At 35.0% G+C, this 27,876-nt stretch overlaps 1 protein-coding gene across 3 annotated transcripts in view; it reads right to left on the reverse strand.

Moving 5' to 3' along the window:
- The window catches only part of RALYL (RALY RNA binding protein like), a 376,210-nt gene that overhangs the window by 182,102 nt on the left and 166,232 nt on the right, over positions 1–27,876 (reverse strand). For all 3 annotated transcript variants that reach the window (XM_063391843.1, XM_063391841.1, XM_063391836.1), the window contains exon 2: positions 5,509–5,787. In XM_063391843.1, coding sequence (XP_063247913.1) covers positions 5,509–5,764 — 256 coding nt within the window. In that variant the 5' untranslated portion in view covers positions 5,765–5,787. The remainder of the gene's footprint in view (positions 1–5,508; positions 5,788–27,876) is intronic.

Consider the following 27,876-nt stretch of genomic DNA (forward strand, 5'->3'; position numbering starts at 1 on the left):
TGAACTTAGCTGTGAAAATATAATTAATGGTTTTTCAGATGTTCTGTAACAATGTGCGTGTGCCTGAGGGCTTGATGATGAAGACATTGACTAAGATGGGATTTAGTGGGAAAGACTTAGTAAAGACAACACAAGCCTGGGTTGATATCCCTGATTTCACCCTAGATTCCTGTGACACTGGGCATTATGTTCAACTTGACTGCAAATGCTCTATCCTTTTGGGTTTTGTTTCTATTTGTTTGATTTTGGAGGAAGACTACGTGGTCTTTTTGCTTTATCATTATTTTATGATTAGTTCAACATAAAAAAATATTGGGTCAAATAAACTTCCTCGAAACCTGGCCTGGGTGTTGACAGCTATTTTACAAAAAGAAATTGGCATTACTTTTTGAAGTAATCAACAAATGATTATATGAGTTCAGCAAATGCAAAAGTCATCCCCCCAATAAGCCAACACTCACAAAATTCCACAAATTTTATGGATAATTTTTTTCTATGGATTGAAGTATCTGCTTATTAAACTTGTTTATTCTCAAACTTACATGTAATGTTAATTCCTTCTACAGCATTTCACAAGTGTGATTTTGCTTTTGCTTAAACACTATTCATTAAAAATGGATTATTTTACCAGAAGAATACAACATTCTTTGAAGGACACATTCAAGTGTCAAAAAACATATGCTATAAAGTTATCATTGTTTATCAGAACTTAAATACTTTGCTTTCTAAGTTTCATTTGGTTGGAAAATTACCTGTGTATTACTGAGTTACAGTTCTCAGATTATTTACTCCATGGTTTAATGCTCAATGATGTGAAAGTACAATATATCAGAATGTGAGACTGCAGAAGTTACAATAGATCAAAGGATTTTCTATGAAGTGTATTGTCCTTTCTGGTCTAGTAGAGTGAAAATGCAATATACAATCTCTTAATGTTGTATGACTTAAATACAATTTGAATAAATGATTAATTGCTATGTGTACATAATTTTTCTACTCTTAATATTTCATCAAAATATCAAAACATTCCCACTTTTAAAATTATATCAGTACAGTCTCTGGGCTTTTTCTAAGATAGTCATTGTCCTTGCCTGGACAAGGAAATGTTTTGACCTACATTCAAACGTAAGTCTTTACAGATTTGTCAGAAGCAAAATAAGAAACCTTTCCAGTTGCTGCTCCACTACAGTCTTTATAACACAATAACATTGTTTTCCTGAATAAATCCTGCCATTACATTAGTGCAAGATAGGTGGGTAAGAATACCAAGATTGCTCTAATCAAACGTGAGTTATGTTTGTACAAATAAAAGATTGGTATTGGGTGAAAACTGATGACAAAGTGGAAATTTCTTATCTTAGCCTACCATTGGCTTAGGTAAAGATTAGTCATCCAGAAAATTTGGGTAAATCTGTCATTTTTTAAGTCAAAGTGCTTTTTTTGCAAATTAGTTCACTAAAACAGCATAAGTATTTATTCCTTTTAAGACAGAAACTTTCATGAGACAACTAATGTTTTCTGTAGCTCAGATTGAGGTGAAAAAGTGATTCAGTCTGGAGAGTCCTTGTTCCACAAATACACACCTAAGTCTCTCAGTGTTGTTAGACATTAAAAACATAAAATAGAAAAGATATGTTTTGAGTAGAGGCAAGGGAAACAAAAGATAAAACAGCTGTATTATCACATCAGCGCAATTTGCAGCAAAGGTATATGATGAGTCTCTCTAAAGTCTCCCTTTATTACCTGCTATTCTCCTTGGATATTTTCTACTGTATAGTTATAAATTGGAAAGCCCTTCAGGGCCCTTGTGCTTCTCAAAAGGATGTGCAAGTGTACGTCTCCCAAAATAAATATCTGCAAGCAGCATCTTACCTTGGACTACATGTCATTGTGCACTCACTTGGTACTCAGAGACTGCATCTCATTTAGACCTGAAGGCAGACACAGGTGAATAATATTTGCAGCAACAAAACAGGATTCAAGCTACATAGGAACTACTTTATTAATTAGAAAGGGCATCAACTGGAGAACTACAGCATCTCTTATAGCCTGGTTACTTTAATCTTTCTTTTTCCTAAGGGTACAAGAATGAAATTCCATGTGTCTTCCATGAAAATGAATAAAAGTTTGCAGCAGGACCAGGGCAGTGATCATCCTGTTGCACTTGGCACTGGTGAAGCTGCACCTCGAATCCTGTGTTGAGGCTTGGGCTCCTCCCTGTGAGAAAGGTTACAGCTCCTTTCTTCAGCCCACAGCTGCAATGAAGGACCTGCAACATTTTTGACCAAGCAGGTGTCTAATCCTTCTCTCAGCAGAGAAGGATAAAAGCACCCTTGGTAAAGTTCACAGACAGATTCACTATTTCCTGAGAATAATTCCTATTCACCATGTTCCTTTGTCCTATTTGGAAAGGAAGTGGATATGCACAAATATTCTGTAACTCACAGGTGTGCTGAAATGGGTGAACAACTTTTGAGAAGAGTTGATAATGTGGATGTGTTCCCACAACTAAGAGTACAACTTGCAGTTTTATCCTAGAACAACTTCAATATCTTCTCAGCTCCAGCCTGAAGCGATTTACAAAGATAATCACTGTGAAGCAGACTCCTGTTCCCTATACTGACCTGTCTCTGTCCTGTGGGCAGGAAAACGTGCTATTCCCATGAAGACATGATAGTAGTTCAAGAAACTACACTGAACTTCACAGTAATATCAGTAAATTTCCCAAGCATATTTTTTGTGTTCCTTTATGATCTCTACGACAGAGCTTTATAGTGTGTTGCACTTTATGAAAGAGAAAGCCTGGAAATAATCACACAGCTCATGAAATCCTCTTCTGCCAAGTTGCAGTATCCATGGCACCACCATTACGTATTGCTGACCACTGAACATATCAGTAGGAGCTTCAGAGTTGATGGATGAGACCAACAGACCAGTAATAATGACCCACAGGAAGCTGGCAAGACTGAGGGCAAGACCATGGTTTTAGAGTTGTGGGTCTAATTTGAGGAATTTGCTAAAATGCTTGGTTATATACATACTGAGCCTAATTTGTGACTCCACCTCAGAGGAAACATTCAGACAGGATACCCGGTGAATTGTGTGCCACTCTAAAAAGCTGTAAGAATTTACAGGTTCAGTTTTCAATTTCAGATACATACATGTGAATGGTTTCTGACTCATGGATAAGCTGCATAATTTTGAATGGCATTAGTCCATAATGGGCAGGAGCTAATGTAACCAGTTCAGTTTACTATACCATGAAAGAGCTAATGTACATTAATAATGCAATCAAAATGAAGTTATGCTTTCTTTTGTGAGGTGCTGAGTACCAGAGTCTATAGTATTATCAGGCATATATTGTGGGATAATCTTTTTCAAATATTCCTTTGTTCAAATAGCTTTCCATAACTGATTATCATCCAGCCCTCATATTACTAATATATTCTAATACAATTTAAAAGAAAATTAAGCAATGTCAAATTGATATGTACAATTGTAACAGGATTTTCTTGTCCCTTTTTATAACTTGACTGTTGATATAAATTTGTTAGTTCTATTTATTTCAGAATGCAAAGCTCTCAGGACAGAGAAAAAAGTAATTTTCATCAAGAAGTTTCACAATAATGCACTATTTGTGCGTAAGATGTTCTGGGTCATAATCCCTAGTAAATTTTCTCAGTCATCTACTCATTAATGTGTGGTGACTGTTAATGTCTACTGCCAATTAAAAGAATTCATAGAAACAATTTCTTTAATGAGAAATACCACTTTTACAAATTCATTCTTTTTGTCAAACCATACTGATAACAACTGTATTTCACACATTAAAAAGAGCAAATTAGGAACAGCTAAAAGAAAATTTCACCTTGCTTATTTTTTATATTCCTTGATATATTAGGAACTATATACCATCAGGAGAGTGTGCATAAAAATCAAAGTATTTTTAAGATTAAATAGTTAAAACTTAATATTGAACAAACCATTTCTGTTATTATTACAAGAGTCAAACAATTAAAGTAATTATTGGTCATTTAATTTCCTTTGCAACAAATTCACTTCCCTGCTACAGAAAGCACAAAAGTACACAGATTAGAGCAAGGGCATTTCCTTGTACAAAATGCTTGGCATATTATAGATGCCACAAGAAATACTTAAAGAGTCTAGCAACAGTAATCATAGTAATAACAGATCCATTGCCTTAGGAAAACACAGTTTAAAAAATCTGGTCAGACCAGTGTGCAAGAAGCTGTAAATAATGCACTGATGGCATTACATGGCCTATTGCTTGGAGAACAGCGCTCCAGGAAACATCTTCTGATAATGCCATCCCACAGACTGACTTTGCTGCCTTGTTTTTATCACTTGAGTTCCTTTATTTCACGCATCTCTATGACTTTTTCTAATGAAGTTTGAAAGCAATCTCCCCTTGAATAGACATGAAATTATTTAATCTGTTTTGCTCTTGAACCCAAAAGGTAGGAGTTATAAAACTTAAAATTACTGTTCAGCTGTGATGAAAGAACAACCCATCTAACAAGAATGCTTCAGTTTCTACAAACAGTCAGAAAAATAGATTTCCACAGCCTGCAACACTGAAAATGAACAAGCCATATCCATTCTTTATGGCTTGTTACAGCCAAAACACTGGCTGCACTTCACCTTTTCCTGACATAGCCATTACACACTTGGGGTTAGATATGAGCAATACAGTTCAAAGCTCTAGTGAAAGACTTCTGCGTCCTACCAAACATCTTGCTGTACTGCACATTACTACTGTATATATATGACAGGTAAGGCTAGTAATGGAGTACAGAGCTTATCCTTGACAGCCTACTTATGTAATTAAAAATAGCTTTCAGAGGTAAAAGCTGCATTGTGTAACAACTAGATTTTACTTAAGCTTTATGACAAAGATATTGAAGAAAAAATATTACTTTTTTTCTTTTGTTGGAATTCAGATGAACAATTTTTACAGTATTATGCGGGGAAACTGCAACCTTGGTTTTTAATAATAGACTTCTCTAATAACACTGTTACAGTTTGATTTGGTATGATTTCAAGGACAAATAAAAACTATTCTTTTGTTGCTGTATAATATCTGACACATCACTGGGCTGGGTACCATTTTAGATTCATTACATGAAAGACAACCTCATCTGTAAGACAAGCCCTGTTATATTACACTAAATTTACTAACTAGAGTCTAAGAAAAAATAGTTATTTTTCCTCACAAGACTAATCATGCTCACTACACTGGAATTACAAAAAGAAGTATAATGTTTTCAAAAGTGATCTGTTTTTTAAATTAGCAGTTTATAAGGCTAACACACAATAAGGTAACATATAATATGTTAAAATTTCTGTCGGTTCCAAAATCCTGGAAATATGCTGAGATGGAACATCAGCAAAACAAACTCACTAGTCCCGCGGGCACCAGCAGCAGAGGATATTTCAAACAGAAAGGGAGGAGAAAGCAGTACTTTAATGGTATTAACCAATCCTTACCTAGTGGCTGCCCTGCAATGATCCTGGCGTTCTCCCCCGCCACCGCAGCCCTGGCGTGCCGCTCGCTCATGTACTGTACGAAGGCGTAACCTTTGTGCACTGAGCAGCCCACTATCTTCCCATACTTTGCAAAGATTGCTTCGATGTCACCTTTTTTGACAATAGCTGTGTTCAGATTACCAATGAAGACTCTGGAGTTGATGGACTTTGGGTCGTTCTTATTGGTGACATTGCTGGTCTGTGTTTTGCCAGTCATGGTTGGATCACTTGGCTTTAAACCTTAAACAAAGAACAAAGAGAATTATGTTTCTAAGCATACAGTTACCCTGACTTTGGATGATTTTTCCAGCAATAAGTCACTTCCCATTTTTCACTTTGGGTGAATCTCAAAAGAATCAAACTATCTAAAACATGTTATCAATAAAATCAAGATAGCACATTTTAAAATACTGCTCAAAAGTAAAATTTAAACTTCTTATAGATGTGAAATATACCAATACATCACTTAATATAATGCTGTGATAGCGGAGCTTTACTGCAATCATATGTCGATTTCTGCTTAGAAATTCAATATTGACTTTTAAGTACTTAGCCATCTAGAAACTGCAAAGCAAGAGAATAAATCATTATCTACTGTCAAAGAAATGAACATTCAAGGCCACGTAGAGAGCAAACTCTTAAAATGAAAAACAACTCTGCTTTTGTTTGGTATCAGTTAGAGCACATTTCTCACCAGTTAAATATCGCTGTGAGGTGTGCAAGGCAGGTAACATACAATTCTTTACTGCAATCAATATGTTTCTATCAGAACAATTTTCCCTGTAAATTCAGTACAAAAAGAGAAGTGAGGAAAGACAGTGGCTTATGTTCTGAGAATTAAAAAGTAGGAAAACCACTTTAACTCTAGGAACAGATTTTCTTGCTTTTTTGCTCTTTTATCTGAGGTCACAAGACAAAATCCATCCTGATAAATCTCTGATGGGAATAGCTACATTATTTCTGGGAAAGATTTCGTAAAAGAAGGGAAAAACCCCAACACTCTTGTGTTTATCTAGCCTCACCCCCTTATGATTTTCATAATTTGTATGCAAATTCCACCTGCCAGCACGACCCTTTATTTACATCAATTCACTTATATAGAAATGAAATGAAAGAAATTGTCCCAGCACTGCACTGGGTTTTCTTTAGCTTTAGTAGACCACAGAAATGTCAAAAATATGCATAACTCTGAGTAGAGAAAACTTATTTTGTAAGAAGGTCATTTAGGCATCAGTCAAATATAGGCCATGTCTTACAGCCAAGAACTGTGTTACTATTTTTTAACCTGTTCATACTTTTGACTAGATCAGAGTTAACAGCTCAGGCAAGAAGAAAATCCAGTTAAATACTTTTCACAGTTAAAAATAATTTCATTCTTCACAATGAAAAGGTATAACAACCTCTATTCTGAGCATCTAAATCTGAAGTTTCATATTTTAAATCAGTAGCTACCATACACAAAGCTAGAAAAAGACACAATTTTCCCTGAACTCTGCAGAATACCTGCGGAGCCACAGTCACAGCCATCAGCACTTTGACTCTCTTTATCCCAGAGGATCCAAACCCCGCCTTCCAGACAAGAACACACAGTGGAGGTGTGTGGACAGGCCTCCTGAGTCTCAGCAAACAGCCTACTTTATTAAATTAATGTATGCCATAGAGCTGCCAGTCAAATAGCTTTCACTTGATTAACAACTCAACATAGCAATTTATTTTATGTTACAGCATTTAGAGAAAACACTGAAGAAAATAAGAAAAAGGATGTTTTCCTCCAAGTTTATTGATTTTAAAATACATTGTGGAAACATAACATATTGTATACGTGCACAAACTTCATCATGGAAAACCAGGAAAACTGCCTTGGATACAAGCCTCTGACCTTTATTATAAGACAAATTCAAGACTGCATTTTCTAGGTTGCTGTGCATATTGTGCATGTTTGAAGTCATGTCTCTTATAGCTAACCTGAACACTGTAAACATTCAAAATAGTATGCTTGATTCCCTAATATTATGAAGGCAAACCATTTACAAAACTTAAGTATAATACAGACTAAGACCCATAATGGCATAAAGGAGACTGCTGATGTTTTCTGGGATCCAGGAAGTTGAACCCTGTCTTAGATACACCTGTATTACACAGGAGTCAAGATGGCAATACCAGAGCCATGTCAGCTTAAAGAGCCCTGATGAACCAAACTGAAGAGCTATGAGGGCAGAGGAGTAACAAGATATAGGAGCAACAAGGCGCAAGAGTGGCAAAGTTAGTGCAGATGAGCAGGGAACAACAGATATCACCTGTGGGGTTGGGTTGCACAACACTTCAAATACCACTCTATTGGGAAAACTTACCATGGAGAGTATTGTGTTTATCTTTGCAAAGATCCAGGGAAAAAAAATCTGTGTCTGTTCTTATACAGTTCTCAGCATCTTGTTGATATTATGTACATTTATCAAGTATGTGCTGAACTTATTTTACTAAACTCATAGAGGCAATTTATCACAAGTATGATCACTGGTCTAGAGAGCAGTAGCCTGGACTGGTAGACCCATCTCTTCCCATAAACTGCTGTATGACTCTCAGCAAAATGCTTTTAGTGCCTCTGTTTCCACTTTTTAATCTTCAGACTGGCTTGCTTCTTTTTTTTTTTTTTTTTTTTTTTTTTTTTTTTTTTTTTTTTTTTTTTTTTGACTAAGGACTATGTCTCAATGTATTTTTATATAACTTCTAACACAACCATGTGACCTCAGCTAGAATGTTTAAGCACGACCAACAGACCATTACAAAAAAATCCAAGGAGGAAAAATCTACAGAAAATCTGCCAGAAGTCAAACTTTGCATGAAAATTATATGCAACAAAACTCTTTATTTATTACCACCAAAAATTGTTTTCTAAACACTAGAGTACTTCACTCTGTATTTCCTCTATTTAGCCATTTAACATGGGATTTGGTGAACTATTCTTATTTCATAAAGAACCTCATTTTATTTTTGTCCAGTTTTTCTATGTACTAATTTAAATAGGCTTTGAATGGCATGTTGAATATTTCTTTCTTGTAGTTGTTCTTTGCAATGCAAATTTACAATATTTTTATAACACAAAGAAAAGTAGTTGTCTGGTGGGTTCGCTCATATTCAAATGAGTAGTCAGGAAAATGTGCTGCAGAAATTCAAAGGGTGAGAATAATACTAACATGAATGATTGAGATTTGATTGCCTTGCTGGTCACAACACTACTGTGAATATTTCAAAAAAATCAAAGATCCGTGGGATCTTCATTACAATGTGAAAGAACTTATGGAAACTTCTACACCTCACTTCCAATATACATCTGTGAATACTGAATTATACTCATATTCTCTGAGCAAAGATTAAAACCACAAATATTGTACCTCATACAAATGCAAAAAGAAATGAAATAATGAAAGAAACATATCTGAAAAAATCTCATTTCCTTGCAGCCTTTAAAAAGGTATCTTGTTAATTTCTGACTATTGAAGTGATCCCTTCTGGTAATAAATACCTCCTATACGCCAAGCATTTATTTTAAAAAATGCTTTTCAAATAAAATGTAGCTGTCACTGCACTTCATCATATTTATTTATTCAATGCACTTCATTGTATATACCATTGTTCTATGCAGTATCTGATTTAATTATTCTACCAAGAAATAACTAGTTTGATTTAATTATTCTACCAAGATTTTGTGTTGGTGTACTTAAAAAAAAAGTTATGAATTAGACCATTTCTTTTGCTACATATATCTCTAAAATTCTTTCTTAAACATTAACATTTCTAATATGTCAAACTGAATGAAAATGCAAATTGCTAAAATGCAGTTCCTATCATCCAGGACATACAAGTGACAAGTTTAAACCAGTCAATTTGAAGTGCAAAAGAGGGGAGTAGGATGTAAGTCTTGGCTTCCTTCACTTTTCCAGCATTCTGTGACAAAGTTTGGCTCAGCACCAGCATGACAATGCATTGCTCTGTAGCCCTGAAACTCATCTTTGTTCCACAAGATGCATACGTGACCCGTGGCTCCATTTCACAGACATTCCTCCTCTGGTGCTGTGCCCAACACCAGAGCAGTGAGGACAACAATCCCTTCACAGCTGTGCCATGGCCCAGTGCAAGGAAAACACAGAACTCAAAGCAAAGAGAAAGGGAACAACAGCAAAGAGAAAGGGAATTGTCAAATTCTGTATTCCAGTAACTCTCAAGTTTTCTTTTAGGGAGTAAGGTCAAGGCACAACCACAGAAGTCCTGTTGGACTTCTGCTCCCTGCCCTGCTTTGTGTGCTTCCACAATAATTCTTCACACAGTAAAATGCAAAATTTGCCTTTGAACAGACAGCAATTTGGTCAATCTGCATGAAAAATTTATGTTATATAAAAATTTGAGGATCTAAGTTAAAGAGATTTTGAAAGCAATTCACTCCAGCATTTTCCCAATTGAACAACTGTTTCTTATTTTAAAATACTGCAAGGAATTCATAACCTCTAAGTAAAATTTCTACCAAATGTTGAAATCTCTGGAGTTGTCCTTATGCATTTTGCTATGCTGAATTAACCAACAAGGCTAACCTGTATTAACTTTGGTAGAATTAGAAAAATCAGATAAATCTCTTTAAAAGACTAAGAAATGTTTATATTGATTACTTGTGTTTTCTCTCCTATTTTTTCTCTTTTTAGTTTTTTTCCCAAGATCTATACCTAATTTGGCTTTTAAAAAAAATTGTCTTCATTAAGTTTCGTAATACTTTCATGAGTTTCTACGTATTTATGTGCTTTTATCTCAGAGCTGTTTCTTTCCTTTCAATAAGATCTTTTAACCAAACTTCTAAAAGTGTATAGATTTGAATGAACTTGCAGTGTCTTTAGGAAAAAATAGGGTCTATTGAGGGAATAACAAAATTTCAAATCTTTAAGGAATACAAATATTTTCTGAAAATTAAATAAAGCTGTGTTACTTTTATAGAGATTTAATATCAAACTTCTATGTATTTATGTTTTTTTACAGAGGAAACAGGAATAAATCAAACCCACTTTCATTTCCCTTCTCCCACCCCCCTCAAAAAACAAATTCATTTTGGGATCATATTTAGAGGTAAGCCAGTAAGTAATCAACAGTCTGTACTAGATTTTTGTGATAATACGAGAGTAATTCTGTGGAGAAAGATTTTTAAATATGAAATTTTCCATCACTGACAGGTTACTCTAAGCCCTATTAAATTCCAAACTTTAATTTTTGCTATTTACTATAAGGTGGTTGCACACTGATATTCAGAATGAACATTTGATTATTGGAAATCCTCCTAGAAAAGATAAAGCCCTTGACAGACACATGGTTGAACATTGTTCCCACAATGAAATCCACAATGCTAATACAGACTATGAAAAATTTATTGAGAGGATATTTGGGGGTCAAGCTGAACATGGTCATTCTGGCAAAAAATCAAACATGATAGTATTGGTCCTTAAAAAGACAAAATGCATCACTATAACATGTGATCACTCCCTGGCCCAAAACACACTGGATTTTGCTCTTTTCAGCATTTCCAAGCAATCCCTGTGCTCCTGCTATCCAGCCTCAGTTAAAAGCTGAACTTTTGTCAATATCAAGGTTCAATTGTTGCTTTAATATCTGAGATTTTCTGTGATGTGCTGCCTTTGAGCTTAAAGAATCAATAATTATTAAAATATTTATCAAGAAAAAAAGATTAGGCCATAATATATTTTCTCTACTTTTCAATTACCTTTTAGCAACAGTGATAACATTAGTATTTTTATTGCGTTGCAGAAAAATATAACATATTTAAGTATTTGAAATGTCCTCTGTGCATGAAATGTCCTACAACATAGATTTATCTTGGATTGCTACTAATATTTTATGGAGAAAATTCAATATTCATATTAATTGCTTTAATAAGCAGTCATTAAAAGTATTTTATCTCAGAAAAAAATCAGTACTTGACAAAACCCTTATAATTTTTTTCATACCTTTTGGAAGCATGACTATGGGATATTTCATGATGGCAGGGAGAAATAGAAGTAGAGAAGAGAGAGAACAGAAAACTATCAGGTAAAATACATTTTGTCTTTGAAAAATTTTTTGTCTTTATTTTTTATATTAATTTTTAATGAATTACTATAAATAGGTCACACAAATATAAAAGTTATTCTTAAGATGCTTAGTTAAATTCACATCAAATATTCTGGGCATTTCCAGTCATCATTAAAGTCAAAGAATATGCTTCCTCTCTCTCTCTTTTCAAGATATTCTACCTATTTGTTTGTTTGTTTATTAATTTTTATATGGTTTAGCTTTTTGCCTCCTTTCCATTACTTTTAAGAAGAAGCTGACACATCATGTCTGTAACATGGACAATGCTTCCTTCAAGCTGGCATTTCTGGAGCCACATAAATGACAACACATCAATATGCCACATGTAGAAAATGAAGGACTGAAAGATAAAATGATATAGCAGATCTCATTTCATCTTCTGCTGTCGCTCTTCTCAAAAAGACAAATACCCTCTTAGTGGAAGGTGAATAAAACATATCTATTTGTTAAAAACATTAAAATAACTAGAGATTAATAATAACATACCAACAAAAATAACCACCTCTAAGGATATATTATTTTACATTAGTTGTTTAAGATTTTGGAACAGTAAGGGGAAGATGTGCTCTCTGTCCCATGAGTAGCACCATCCCCAAGGGGTGGGAGGAAAAAGGAAAAGGTCTAAGGTCTGTGCAGGTGGGTGGAGTTGCAGGTTCTTATTGACCTGCACTAGCTCATGGAGTTGGAACCTACTCCCACTCAAATGGGCATGAGGAAATGAAACCTGTCAGTACAGAAAAATAGGGATTTTCCCTTCTATTCACATGCTCTTTGTACTCAGAAAGAATAGAAATATAGAAATATAGGAAATAACCCTGTAAAGGTAAGAAAATAACCCTGTGGAGAAATACATTTCTCTAGAAAAATATTTGATGAGCACTCAGATATGGGACCCTTTCCTCCATCATATTTAAACCCCACAAAATACAAGGATTTCTCCATTTACAGGTTGTCAAGATGCAACTCTGGTGGTTAGGATAAAAAGTATTTGTGGTAGCACATTGAAGTATACTTGTGCAAACAATACAGAGAAATCAGGACAAAAAGAAATAAAAAACATAAGACATTTAAAACTTGAAGTGCAGTTTGAAAGGGAATAAAGATAATGCATCATCTAACTGTGTAATTTCTTAAAGAGATACACACTTTAAGGGAATACTAAACAGATCTGGACATTGAGGTCACTTAGCAGATGCCAGAACGAGTGCTTTGCTATTGTCCTGCAGGTAATACTTCACCTTTCAAAATGTCTCTAGGAAAGAGAGCACAATTTGGACATTTTTGATACTAATTAGTGAATTAATTACTAATTTTAATTAGCAATTAAAATAATGGATTAAATTTGATACTTTTTTTAAATGTCTTCTTTGTGATCTGTGTGCTGGATATGTCTATCCAGGAAATAAGAAGGGAAACATTTCGTATTGGGATGCATTTCTTTTATTGTTGTCAGAAAGCTTCTTGGAGAAGGAAATGAACAAGTTTGGGGTCCTTTGTTTGGATTTTTTAGCAAAAGGTAAACTTGCCTTTGCTTTACTTCCAATATTTTGAACAGATCTATTTGTAGCCAACTATCTCATCTCTTTTAAGTCATCATTTATCATTTATACAGCAAGCTATTTTAATATTCTCTCATCACTCATTCCTGCTGAATTTTTAATAATTTTTAAAGCATTTCTGACATCATATGGTGGTCTAAATCTGTTTTCCATCTTCAGTTTTGAGTGCAGTAAAATCTGCAGGACTGCTGTCTTTCTCTTCACTTGGTGACTTCGTGATATTATGGATCACCCAAAGAAAATCTTAGCTATATTTGCTGTCATGTGACATTTCCAGCTAATCTTGTGCTCAGTAGAAATGCTTGGTGTCCTTTGGCACTGTTCCTCCCTCTGTGTTTGTGCTTTCTCTTCAGCTTCATATCACTGTGAGGATTAAATGAGCCTTGGCAAGTAAGACAGTCTCCTACTATTATTTCTTATATAGCTAACCTTCCTAACAAACTTCATCAATTTTCTCTGCCCTCAAGGGAGTTTACAGTCCCAGTGTACAACATCTGAAATTTTAAATATTGAATTTTTTTAACCATTAATCATAGGATCTAAAGTTATTGTTTAAACCTGGCTGTAATAAAGGTACCAATGTCACGGTTAGGTGTTTCCCCAACACCACAGTTCTTATTTCAGTCCTTCTCTGTTAGGTACTAAGCTGTTTTTGGGACACATGACATTAATCATAGCAAGGCACAAATGAAGAAAATTTTCAAATTATTCTTAAGGGAAGAAGATTATTTTGGAAAAAATTGTCATGCATTTTTAAAGGAATATCTGATATTTATTGCTCATGGAAATGTTATAATCATAGACTAATTTTGTGCTATCACAGTCTCTGACAAAACTTTTGGTAGCATTATTTTGACTAGCATTTTTCTCCCTTGTGTTTCCTCTATTATTTTATAAGAGTTTGAAATTGGATTTGAAGAATGTCAAGGTCTAGGCTGTTGAATACCAAACAAGAAGTCAAGAGCTTCCAAATTGTAATCCTAGCTCTGGTACAGACTTGATAAGAGACCTTGTGCAAGTCACTTAATGTCTCCACCTTGTCCTCTTTCTTTGGAAGCTGGCAATAATACTGACTATATTCCAGCTCAGTGGGTTGTTGCATGAATGAAATTTAAATATGCAAAACACCAGAAAAATGCTGCAGCACTAGTAAGTGTCATAGAAAATATACCATTAAATTGAATACATAAGAATTTGTTTTGAGGATTAGTGGTATTCTTGTTTTTCTGTATTATCTCTATATATTTGTATATTTCTAAGTATTTTCTATTGATGGGTATTTTTATGTTCTATCCCCCATATTAGTTGATCAAAATAATTACTTGATCTTTCATAATGGTGAGAGATATTTAGGAATACTTCAATTTCATCATCAGAGTCAAATTGGAATCACATTATCTTATATTCACTCCATAATGTTCCTCTCACCATCATGTCTTGGGGATTTATGCCAGATGACCACACTGTGCATCTGACTTAGGGGAAGACAAGTGATTACTGACAACAAAGTAATTCTGACATCTGGCTCTGCCAGCAGCTATCCCAACAGTAAATATCTTGTATGTGCAGTAAATCACTGTGCAGTAAATCACTGACATACTGTGCTTTGGATTTCCATTTCATTCTTTTACCCCCTTTATTCAGCCTGCCTAGATTTTTGTAGTGGTCAACTGGATCTTTAAATAAAAGGACATCTGCAGACAACATCTGGTGAACTGCCACATCCCTGCACAGCCTTGCTTTTATTCTTTAGCCTGTACAGCACATCCTGAGTCAGGAACCCAAGGTGATATGCTACCACTCACCACAAAACATCTGAGTGCTTTTTTAGTCTATCTACAAAGTCTGTTCTCTCTTTTCACACCCTAAATCTCATGAGCATATATCAAAGTTTAAAAAATTAGGCTTAAAGTTTAAAATTACAAAGGTAGTCAAGAAACAAGAAATCTCTCACCACTGAGGATATATAACAAGACATCTGGTATTTCTTTCCTTGATAAACTTCAGAGTTCATTGTGTGAAATGAATGTGAAAATGCGATTTTGAAATGCAAAATGTGAAAATGGGATTTTCTGTGTGGGATAATGAGAATTTCCGTCATCTATATATACAATATACAGAAAGAAAAATTCATAGAAAATATGAATATGTATCTAATGATAATTTTGTTAGAGTCCTTCTTAAATCTTGTATTTGGATCTGATTCAGCTCTTTTTTCCATCGCAATCATGCAACCATATGCAAGGTTCTTATAAGCTAGATCCATAGACTCTCCAGGGCATTTCATAAAAACAAATTCAAAGCTATCTGTGAAACAAATTTCTTCCATCATCTGAACATAAAGACATCTGAACATAAAGGCATCTGAAGTTTAATTCCAGTTTGTTTTCTGAAACTTAGAAGCAATCTCATGATCTGAAGAAGTTTTCAATACTAGAGGCTTGACATACATAGAATAAAGCCTGCCCCAATGCATGCATTAACATATCTTGCCTACAGACTGTTTCAGTAATTTTCATCTGTTGTGAATATTAAGGACACAATATCCAATTCAGTACCTTTCTCAGTGTTTTAACTGATAGTTCAATATTTAGGACTTTCTCTGGGAAAATGGAAAGTTTCCTTCAGTTCTCTGTTGCTGAAAACTGGAATTTGCAGTCTTGGTCTCCTGGGTCTGTTTTTTTAGTCTCCTTGGTTGTTTTAGCAATCGCTGTAGCATGGCTGCTTCAGGCTCTTAGCCCTGTATCTCCCTTCCTAGGCCTTCAAGAACATTTGACATTTACCTTGTAATTAAATCTATGTGAATATTCATGCCAAAACCTTAGTAGGTACTTTTAATTAAAAAAGTAATAATTTTAATATTTGTCTGTTTGTTTTTCAATTGCATGCTAAGACATGGAAATTAAATGAAAGTTAGCATACTAATATTTTCATCACTACTGAGAGTTTGCAAAGACTGCAGTTCCTACACTGTGCCCCATGGCATATAAATAAATTTCTGCTAGATAGCTTAAGAAATGTGTTAAAAGAGATGTGTTCCAACTCCGTATCATCAAGAACCCCTGAAATGCTATTTTAACTTTTCTTTCTGAAATAAATTGTATATACACACAAAAAGTCTTACCTGCTCCCTCTGTAACTTTTTGCAAACAGCCACATAAAAATTGGATGAGAAGCTTTTTTTCCAATATTTCTACAGTTTTGTAGTCTCAGCAATAACTTTCTGCTGCAAGTAAGATTTTAATTTGGTTTGGGATAATAGCAATTCTTAGTGGAGCAATGATTTTACTCTAGCAGACATCTGATGTCCAAACAAAATGATCATTGTCCCTCCTCAGCTAATTATTTTTTTAATTTTATGGTCCTTTAGAAACTTGTTTAAACAAACACCACAGAATAGGAATATGCCATAGATAATGTCCTAAAAAGTTTACCCAAACATCAATCAGCCAAATTAAGGCAGACTTTTGCATACAAACCATACAAACCCAGCTGTTGGTATAACTTTCCTAGTAAAATATTTGAGCAAATTGTGTTTTCCAGGGCAGTATCTAATTATTTTATTTCAGCAGGTAACTTGGCCTCTGGGATCCAAATCACTGTACTTTTAAATTTTCTATAATTTAGGGCTGGCTATATTCCTGGGCTTGGTTAATAATTGACAAAGAGATAGTTCAGAAAATAAATCAGTTTCTATTCAGATATAAGTCTGAAGCATCACACTCTGCATGTACTGAATTATTGTATTATAAATGTCACCACCATACCTCTAAAACACCTGTCTCATATATTCTCTGTTTCTGCCTATGCTTCACTCCATTCACATGATTTCTTACTCGAGTCCACTTTATTTTTTCCATGCCACCCAGTCCTTCCTGCTGATTTTCTTCCTCCTTGAACCTGAAGGAGGAACACTGGTATGTAGGTTGTCACATAGCTTTTATATCTGAATTTTTTCTCTCTTAATGTGCTTCATGAAAAAGAACCCTAGGTCTTTCCGCTTCATAGCATTTTCAAAGACTACTAAAGAATTATTCTAGTAACACTGAGCATGCAGGATATTGGTTTTTTCTTTGTTTTCACACTGTATGTACATTAGGGAAAGACCATAAGGAGAATATTTCCCCTAAATTTTCAAATTGCAAAATGGATTATGTTTTATTTTTAAGGCAAAAAATGCAAGCCTGAAAAGAAAATTCTTAGAAACCTCAGTAACAGTCCTAAAAAACCAAAATGTTTAACATAAATAGAATTCATTTTATCTCTCCAGTGTCACCAAAGATAGGAAAAATTTGAGTGTAAAGAAACTTCCCTATGAAACTTACATTTAAATAATTTATATTATTGATTATACTTGATCTCCAGCATCATGCTGTAGAGCTGTAAAGTATCTGATAGGAATGCAGTAAAAGCTGGTTAGAACAAATAATTTAGAATGAATAATTTAACTCTCAAGTTTTCTACCCTGTAAAGATTTTTCTATAGCTCATGCTGTCATAATACCTAATCTCTGGTCTAATGGATTATATTATTAGAAGGACTCATTATTAAAGTAACTCTGCTTTAAACCACAGTATAGCTTTCATTGATTTAATTGGACAGAAATAGGTATCAATTGAAGCAAGACGTGTTTTGCTACTGCTTTTATATTATTCCCTTGAAGTGAATCTGAACAGATCCACATTAAGTTTTGACATTCAACAGCTTGAAATGAGTTAGGATTTTTTTTCTGGTAAGCACAGTTCAGTTGTGAACAGCTATTTTTTAGTACTTGCATTTCAACATTAAATATTTTAAATATTCTTTAATTTAGTTTAATTATTCTTTAAATATTTTACCTAGATTTAGTTTTATCAAGTATGTTTAGTGTTATAAATTACTTCCAATTGACTCTTAGTGGGTTTCTCCCACCAAATTTGCTCAGGGAGCTCACAAATAAACATTCAAAAACACTCACATCAATGAAACTTGGCTACTCAGAGTTGAAATATGAAAAGGCCAAAGAAGCAGGCAAAGTTAATTATGAGTGTGCATGAAATCCATAGAGGAATGTTGCTTGTTTTTTTTTTTTTTTCACTTGGCTTAAGTGATCAGCTTTGGCAGCTCAAATTGATTATTTTCAGTCTATATTATCTTATCATCCCAACTAATTACAAGACATGTGATGCTGCATGCACTTAACTTGGTCTTGTCAACAAATATTAATTATTTGACAGAGTTAATTGTTTTGAAACTAAAACATACTCAGTAGGAACTACACTTGTCTTTTTACATGCAAGTCTCAGTTCCACAATCACTTTACGTACAAAAGTCCTGAATTTCCATTAGTTTTGTTAGTTATTATCCTAATGTGATTATGCATTCTTAAAGTCAATTTGGAAAAAAAAGCGAAACAACAACAAAAGTCTTACTAAAAAGCACTTTTTTGCTTTTCAAAAGTGTATAACTGCCTTGACAGCAACACAACAGCATTTCCTACATCTCATTTGTGCAAGTGATGAGAACTGTCAAATAAGGAGTGAGCCGTAGTCGAGTAACATAAATGTCATCATCTTTGTGTCATTTAAACAGACTTTTCTTATTTTTACCCATGCCAATTTATGTAAGAATTGCTTCGGAAATTATCTGAATTATCTGTATATTTACAGCAAAAATGTACTGATTCAATGCCTTTTACTGTTCTATTATAATTTTCACTGTAGAAAGGACTTAGAATCCTTAAAAGAAAGATGTTTGAGGAAATGGTTACTAGTCCCTTATTTCTTTCACTTTGATCAGCATGTGACTTTCACCCTTATCTCTGATATTTATATAAGGAAACTAAGTGCTATCATCTTCTATAAAAGAAAAAGTACCTTCACAATGGAAAAGTTTGTCATGATTAGGAGAAAAATCAGGATGAAGTTTTACCACAGAAGTATTTCTTTCTCAAAAGTTATTTCCTTAGATGTTTCTGATAGTTTTTATTGAGCTATTTCTTTTCTGTCAACTCCTCTAAAGTGTATAAAAAAAAAGAGTGTAAAGAAATGCATTTAAGAAAGAGTGGAAAATTGCAGTTATCTCTGGTTTTTATATATTGGTAATCTGAAGATAGCAAATTACTATTTGGTACATTTTTCCCCTTTTGAATATTTGGAAAGTCCTCCAAACAACCCATCCATTCTGAAAGACAAAAATTCATTTGGAAATTGAGATCTTTAGTACCTGTCCAAGATGAATTAGGAGTTCTGTGCGAACACATCTTCAGAAAAGCAACAAATTATGTAGATCTGCACTAATTCTTGCTTTCCCTGATGCAGCAGTATACTAGAGTTCTGTGAAATGCTCAACTAATTTTGAAGGTAAGGTGTAAGCTGTAGCCTCTAAGATCAGTAAAGATATCTGAAAAAAACCTTGTTCTCCTGTATGACCTATAAATCCTCAGTCAGGTAAGTTACACATTTGGACTGCTTTACATGAGTATGAAGGGGTACATTAATCTGCACTAAAGAATGAGTAATACAGGCAGTCTAGTTGCAAAAGCAGATATTTGAAACAACCTTGTCACGATTAACATTTGCTTTGCAAAGCATAAAAAATCAGACAGCTCTCTTTACAGTTCTCTGTCTACCAAGACAATCCCTTCAAGGAATTCCTTAGAAAAATGGGAAAATACTTAACATAAGGTTGTCAGTCTATTCAAACTTTTGATGTTGGAATTTGTTATGAAATAGAGAGTGAACTTTTTCATAAAACTGCATTGACAAAAGCATGTCATATATGTAATAAAACTCATCTCCTGGTTCATGGTGTTAGTGATACCAGAAATACTTTCACAGCTTTTGCCTTCATCCTACACTTCAGTAAGTAAAGAACGAAGAAAGATATCCACATAGAGTCATAATTTTCTGTAATCAAAGCTTTGTCCAAAGATAGAAAAGCATATTTCCATGTCATCTATCTAAACAACTATCTAGTTAACTTTGCAGGAAGATCTCGAGACTCCTTATTCCCTTCTCTGTGCTAAAAATTCACTCAATGTTTAAGCTGAATAGCAGAAGAATTCTGCTGAGAATCTAAAATATTAACACTCTCTCAGGCAACTCAGCTGTAAGGATTATTAAGAAGTTCTACAAGGTCAGTTAATGACCATCTAAATTCAAATATACAGCCTTCTTCTCTTTTTATGTTTATGAAGTATGTACACTTTAAAGAGTATACTATAAAAATTGAATGCTGAAATGTTATTTTACAATTGTTTTCCAGCTAGTAACACCAGAAGAATCTTTAGACAGTAACAATTTGCAAAGAGAGGTATATTTTTAATTAAACTGAAATTATAAAATCAACTAAATGACATAAAGGATGCCATAAAATGCTTGTTACACCTCTTAACAGAACCTGCTCTCAGAAAATGCTGCAAAGGGGAAATTATTGATTGAATTAAAAAGAAGAAAATTTCCAGGTCTATTCAAAACAAAAAAATATTTTCTTACTCTAAAGCCATAGCAACAACTATAAGGAAATATATATAGGAAATGTTTTGGATAAAAGCTAGAAGACACAATAAGACATGAAGACAGATATTTTAAAATATCAATGTATGGTAAAATTCAGTGCTATTTTGGAAGTGTCCATTTAAAGTGCTTTGACTTTTATTCTCTCTCCATTTTTCATGCTGAAAGGACATGATAAGTTTGATGTAAAATTAAGTGCATTTGCTTGAAAATATTTTCAGTTTTTCAATCATTATTCCTCATGTGCCAAGTGACATCACCTCAAAAACATTAACAAATTTGTTTTCACAATGTCTCTTGATGGAAGGAGGCTTTCTGTCTCAGTATAACAACAAATTAAGAAATTTCTTGTCTCAAAATATCTCTATAAATACATGGATTCAACCTTAAGCCCCAATCAACTAGTCATATACACATGTAATTCCATTTGAAGTATAGCTAAAATGGTTGACAGAAAGATTTTAATGAGATGACAGTATTCCATTATATCTTCCCAGAAGCTCTCTCTTAAGAATATTTTGTTTTGCTCTACTGTATTAGCTGCTAATGTTGTCATCAAGATTTTATATCTCAAAGAACAGGAATGTCCACAATGAAAGGGCACTTTTAAAAGCATGCATACAATGTTACCTACACTTGGATAAACCTTATTCTTTTCTGGGCTTGCTTCTGAAAAAAAAAAAAAAAAAAAAAAAGGTGTGTTGAATCTTCACTAACATTTATATAGTTTGTTGTGGCACAATATTTGCTGAGGGCATTCCTAGATGCTGTGGGCTATACAGCATTTCAAAATAAATACTGCAGGCACCATACCAATTGGAGACTTATAGACAGCTGACTGTGAAAAGCCATTAGAAAGTCTGAGTCCATGTGACAGCAATTTGTGACTGAAATAGTGCGGTGAATTGTATCCACTGTTTATTTCCTTTTGGCTTTTTTCCCCCCTTTTTAACAGCACTCAGTGTAGCAAAACCCTTTTCTGTCCCTGTCACAAACTTTCATGACAAACAAGAGGGGGAAAACCTAAAATGTCAAAAAGGTATCTACATTACTTTTCTCTTTATCCAGCTTCTCCTGAGTTCCCAATAAATTATTTTCCTGCCAGTGTTTTCACAGAATTCTTGTGATTGCATGAAGCTGATATCACTAAATATGTAGTTTAGCAGAAAAAAGAAAGACTAAATCCTGAAAATGAGTCCACTAGAGCTTGTACCTACAGTGCAGAAGAAAGCTCTAGCAAAACTGCTGCATTGTCTCTCACCACTGACATTCTGAGCTCTCATTCCCCCCTTTCTTTTTCCTCAGGTGGAGCAGGAGGTCTTTGTAACTACAAAACCACAGTGTTGTCCATAGGTACCAAGAGGGAAAAGTTGATTTTTAGTTATAATGGAGCAGTCTTCCTATGCCCAAAGCTTGTACTGATTTCTGTGAGCACTTAGGATGCTACCTGGCAACTAGGAAAGAATTAAACACAGACAGACATTACATATTTTTAAAAAAATATTTGGTTTAGTAGGATTCCTGGAAGTGATATAAGATTAAAATTTTGATCTCCTGCGTCCATTCTCCCATTGGAATCAGGCAGAACCTCTTTATCTAGAGATGTTTTTCCCCTCAGACTGCCACCCTCAGACCCAAGCAAATGAGACAGTTAAGAAGCAAGGCAAGGGAATTTGCTGCAGCCCAGCAATGTTTCTTACTAAAGTATGGAAAGAAGTCATTGTGTTATCCATGAAATTGTGAATGCAGTCTGAGACTCAGTAGAACTCATCAGGAACTACTCTGGTTTCTTTTGTATAAGGTCACCAGAAAAAGCCCTGGACTTAACCAACTGTAAAACCATGATATACTGAATCCAGGTTTTGAAACACCAGGGGTCTAATTTTGAATGTAAACAGAGTGCCCAATACAGGGAAGATCAAAATGGTTAAAAACACTGTGGAAAAACAACCTGGGAAAAAAAATCCATTTATGGATAGAGTAATTTTTCTCTCAAGTGTGTGAAAACAAGAAATGACTCTCACAATGAGTTTCTTGGGTGCTCTTTCCCTGGCCAAGAAAAAATTATTTTAATAGACTCAAAAGCTTCACTTTACATTTATGTTGAGAAACAGCACTCACTTGTAAATGTTCATTATGTACAAACAAAATCCTAAATTAGAAAAGTAGTAAAGAAACTGTTTCATTTACATGAAGAGCATTGTATGCATCTGTGGTTAAGTGAATCAAGTTTTACAATAAAAATCACTGCTTCCATGATTTTTATTTTCATTGCTGGAGACAGCAATGGAAATAGGAGGCTTCAGAATGAGTGCAGGCACTAAGATAAAAAGCAATACCAATCCAGAAATTTTTTTTTCTCCCCTCTTCCAGTTCCATTGTGATGCAAGATCATAGAATCACAGAATATCTCTAGTTGCAAGGTACTCAGAAGAATCATCGAGTCCAACTCCTGGCCCCGCATGGGAGCATTCCCCAGAGTAACACCATGGTTTAATATCCTTCCTATATTGTGGCCCACAAAACTGCCCCCAGGGCCTCAAGATGCAGAGCAGAGTGCAAAGGTGAAGAGCAGAGTGGGACAATCCACTCCCTTGCCCAGCTAGCAATGCTGTGCCTGGTGCACTGCTTTCCAGCATCTCATTCCCCAGTCTGTCTGTACATCCAGGGCTGCCCCATCCCAGGTACAGAACCCAGCACTTTCCCTTGTTCACCCTCATATGGTTGGTGATTGCAGCCCTCTGGTTTGTTGAGGTCTCCCTGCAGGGCCCCCCTGCCTTCCAGGGAGCCAACAGCTCCTCCCAGTTTTGTATCTGCAGCCTTGCTCAGTGTCCCTTCCAGTCCTGCATCCAGGAATTCATGAAGCTGTCAAAAAGCACAGGGCCTCAGATGAGCCCTGCAGAACCCCACTAGTGACAGGTCCCCAGTGTGCCCCATTCCCTGTGACCCTTTGTACCTGACCCATGAGCCAGTTGCTCACCCATCATATGATGTGTTTATCCAGCTTTGAGCTGGATATTTTATCCAGAAAGATTCTATGAGACAGCATTGAAAGCTTTACTGAAACACAGAAAGATCAACTGGGTCCTCTTGATCAACCAGGTGGGTTAGCTTGTCATAAAAGGAAAAAAGGTTTGACAAGCAGCACTTTCCACTCATGAAGCTGTGCTGACTGTGATCAATGGCTGCATTGACTTTCAGGTGTGTTAATGTACTTCTCCATAACTTTACCAGGCACTGAAAGTGAGACTTTCAAGCCTGTAGTTTCTGGGGTCCTCCTTCTTGCTCTTCTTGAAAATTGGGACCATATTTGCCAGCTTACGGTCAGTTGGCACCTCTCCAGACTGTCAAGACCACACAAAAATCATCAAGAGAGCTTTTACATTGACATCAGCCAGTTCTTTAAGGATTCTTGAATGAATGCCATGAGGACCCATAGATGGAGCAGATCTTGCACACTTTCATTGTTGATTGTGAGATCATTCTTGCAGTCATGGTCCTCCAGCTCAGGTCACTGAGACACCCTTGGTCCATCATTCACATTGAAGACAGGCAAAAAAGGAGTTAAACACCTCTGCCTTGTCTCTGTCCGTGTTTGTGGTGACCATCCTCACCCTGTACTGGGTTAGTATTATTTTACACTTCCTTTTGCCAATAGCAAAAAAATATATATATAATTTGTGGTATTTAGACCAAATTTCTGTCTGAACAAAACCTCCATTTATCTTCTCATTTCAAATACAGTAAAATTAAGGCTTATCCTAATTTGCTGGTAAGTTGGTAGACTTTTGCATTGAAGAGGTTTTCCTCCTTGTCTAGGTCAAATGCAATAACACCACTTTTTTGAATGTACAAAACTCTGGATAACATTATGTACCTTGAAAAATGCAGTCCTCAAATGCCTCAAATTTTGCCACAAAATCATCATAGGATTCTGTTCTCTTGCATTCCTGCAACTCCATTTGCTTAGGAAAACAGCATAACATCTCCCCCAGTAATATGGCATGAGAATTGACTTAATATAGTTGCCATTGCCAGGAAAACTCATGAAGAGTTCTGTATCAAAAACATGCTTAAAATGCAAATGGACCACTTTTAGAATAAATGAGAAAAAGCTATTGATTACTGATAATTATATAAATGCTGTGATCCATCTTGGACAGTGAATGAAGACTGATCCTGTGGAAAAATTACTATATGTAATAGTTTAACCCAAACTCTACCTGACAAGACACAGCCCGAAGCATGGCAAATTAAAAAATCAAGATTACAGTGAAAAGTTGTAATTTCCCTGATGTTGACCTTACATCATAACAAAATAAACCAGCCTCCTCAAAAAAAAAAAAAAACCTAAAAAACTCAAGTAAATTTTTGTTTGCAAACACACAGTAATGAAACAAATCAATCCATGCCCCCGTGCCCTGCACCCGCTCAAAAAAAACCCCGAAAAACTTTTTGTCAATTCAAAATACTGAATAAAGCTTAATTCAGAGGACATGAAAGACTGAAATGAGTGAATACATTTAAATGTACATAGCCGAATGAAATATCCCTTGTTGATTTGTACCTCTTTGAAAAGGAATGTGGAAAAAACTATGGATTCCACATTCATAAAATTATTATTGATAAATTTACCCTGTAAGCAAGGGAAAGTGGAAATTATGAAAGAGTAAAATGCTCTCTAAAGGATTTGTAAGAACTCATTAGAGCTACTAATCTTTAATTGGAAGAAATTCCAGTTCTTAATGCAGTAATGCAGTTTCATCTCTGAAGTTAGGCTAGATTTACTTATACATACCTTGATGATATAGACAAGACTGTATAGACATTACCCAAAATTACAGAAGTCATAACGGAAAGAACCTTGCATTTCATCTGTCCTAATTCTATACTCCAAAAATAAGAAAACTAATTCCCCTCTCCCAGTCTCATTGTTTATGTCAGAAAAATAGGAATAATTTGGTTTTAGAGTGCCAAAAATTAAATAACGGGCACATACATATATTTGTGGTAAACAGTATGGTGCCTGCAAATTTGTAGAGGAGCTATTAGAATGTTTTCATTAAAAAAATGAGTGCAGCAAAAGCTACAAAAGCATGGCTGTGCCTTTGCAAATAAGATCATGATTTAGATCTCCCAGCAGTGCTGGCTCTGGAGCAATGGGTGCCTGCCTCATGCTGTGATCACACGGAGGGGGTCAGCCTGGCACAGTGACTGAAACCAGATGTGATATTGCTGATGCCTCCACCTCTTTGAGCACCAGGGTATGGGTTATGGCACTCTTCCAAGAGATCCAGTTTATAGTCTCTCCTCAGTCTGTGGACCAGACAGAAAAGTTGCACAGTGCCCTAATCACTTGGGTGGTGGGCATGCTACCCTCACCTGCTTTAAACAGCCCCAGGTTAAGTGTTGCAAATGGATATTGCAAGTACCAAACTCAACCTGCAAGTAGCAAGGGGTAATAACAACTTCCATAGGCTACCCCTAAATCCAGTGCATCCATAGATGAATTTGTCTTTGTTAGAAAAAGTACAAGAACTGTTCTGCTAACTTCATCTGAGCTGGATGAAAGCTTACTGCACCAGTAATCCCTGTAATGTCAATGGGACCATGGAGTACGACAGTACTTGTAAGTGCAAGCTGTGGGATCTAGCCAAATCACTTAGATCTATGAATTATGGCTGGGTAGTGGAGAATAAAAGGAAGATGAAATCATTTTTTTTATTAGAACATAAAAGTTCCTATGTTGCTATGGGGAGATATGGTAACAGAAAATACAGAATCGCCATAACATAATGACAAATTATCCATCCAGTTGTTCTTTCTTAAAAAAGTACTTGTATTTTGTTTTTTCAAATCTGGATGAACCCCAAATTTCTTTTTGTGATCACTGTCCACAAAAAAGCTTTCATAAATATGTGTATGAATGTGCACTGTTCTGAGGATTTGTGCTCATGCTCTGCTCAGTCAGGGAACTGGAAGATACCATCAAACACAACATGATGCAATTACAGTAGCCAATTGAAAAAAACAGTCTGTTACAGACAGCAAACTTGAAGGTGCATTCACAAATTGCAATAAAAATTTTGGGCAGTTCTGTATATATGTAACCACGGAGATCAAAGCAACAAGAGAACGTATGGTATTTTGACATGTATAACTTCAGAGATAAGGACAGAGATGGAATCATCACAATGGTATCCATAAATATAAAAATAAAAACTTCAAAGCCAAAGCAATATGTTATTTGTAGCAAATGGGATACCTAGTCAGGACATGCAGTTTAGACATGGATTTGAAAAGAACTGGCAAGTTGGAATAACATTCTGTTCTGTGCTGCTTTTATTAGAAGGAGCCTTCTGTTGCTTACTTTTAAGCAGACATTTAAATCACATTTAATCATAATCATACAACTAGTACTGCTAATTATTCTGGATAATGTGTTTTAACTCACATTGTATAAGCCACTCAAATTTTTGGCTCCTGCCTCTTGCAAAGAATGGAGAAAATTAGTTCACATACTCCTATTTTGCGCAGAAAAGCCAATGTGTTTGAGCAGAAGAAACCCTAACTTGTTTCAGCTATGTCTAACTGTAAATATATAAATATATTGACACTATAATAGAAATAATTTTAAGTATCATCTCAAAATCAAAGATCTGGATAATATACTGAATTAGCATGTTGTAAATTTCCCGTGGTCTAAATTAAATTGTTATTGGATTACTGCATTAAAGAAAACTAAAATATGGTTACATATAATCTGAGACAGTTTATCAATTATCATCTGCTACATAGTAAGGTGATATCAGATAGAAGAGCACTTCAGTCCCAAAATTTAGCATTACACTGGCTGCTGTTTCTGGTTTTGGATTTTATTTTTCTGTAAGCAGTAATGACTGTAAGCGAGCTGGCACAGCCACACGAACAAAAAGATGTGACATGGTGTGGTCTGTACCAATGTCTTATGTTTATTTTCTGGCTGAATTTTTAACAACTAGCGTAGAAGATATTTCACATACTATTCCTGTTTTCTGATTTGTTCTGTCCATCACATTCTAATGTTTATTTGTAAGTCCTACTCAAAACAACACTTTGCTTTCAGCTTCATTTTTTACAATACAAACCTGTGATCTTTCTGTTCATAA

The sequence above is a fragment of the Prinia subflava genome, chromosome 1, assembly GCF_021018805.1.
Source record: "Prinia subflava isolate CZ2003 ecotype Zambia chromosome 1, Cam_Psub_1.2, whole genome shotgun sequence".
NCBI classification, from domain to species: domain Eukaryota; kingdom Metazoa; phylum Chordata; class Aves; order Passeriformes; family Cisticolidae; genus Prinia; species Prinia subflava.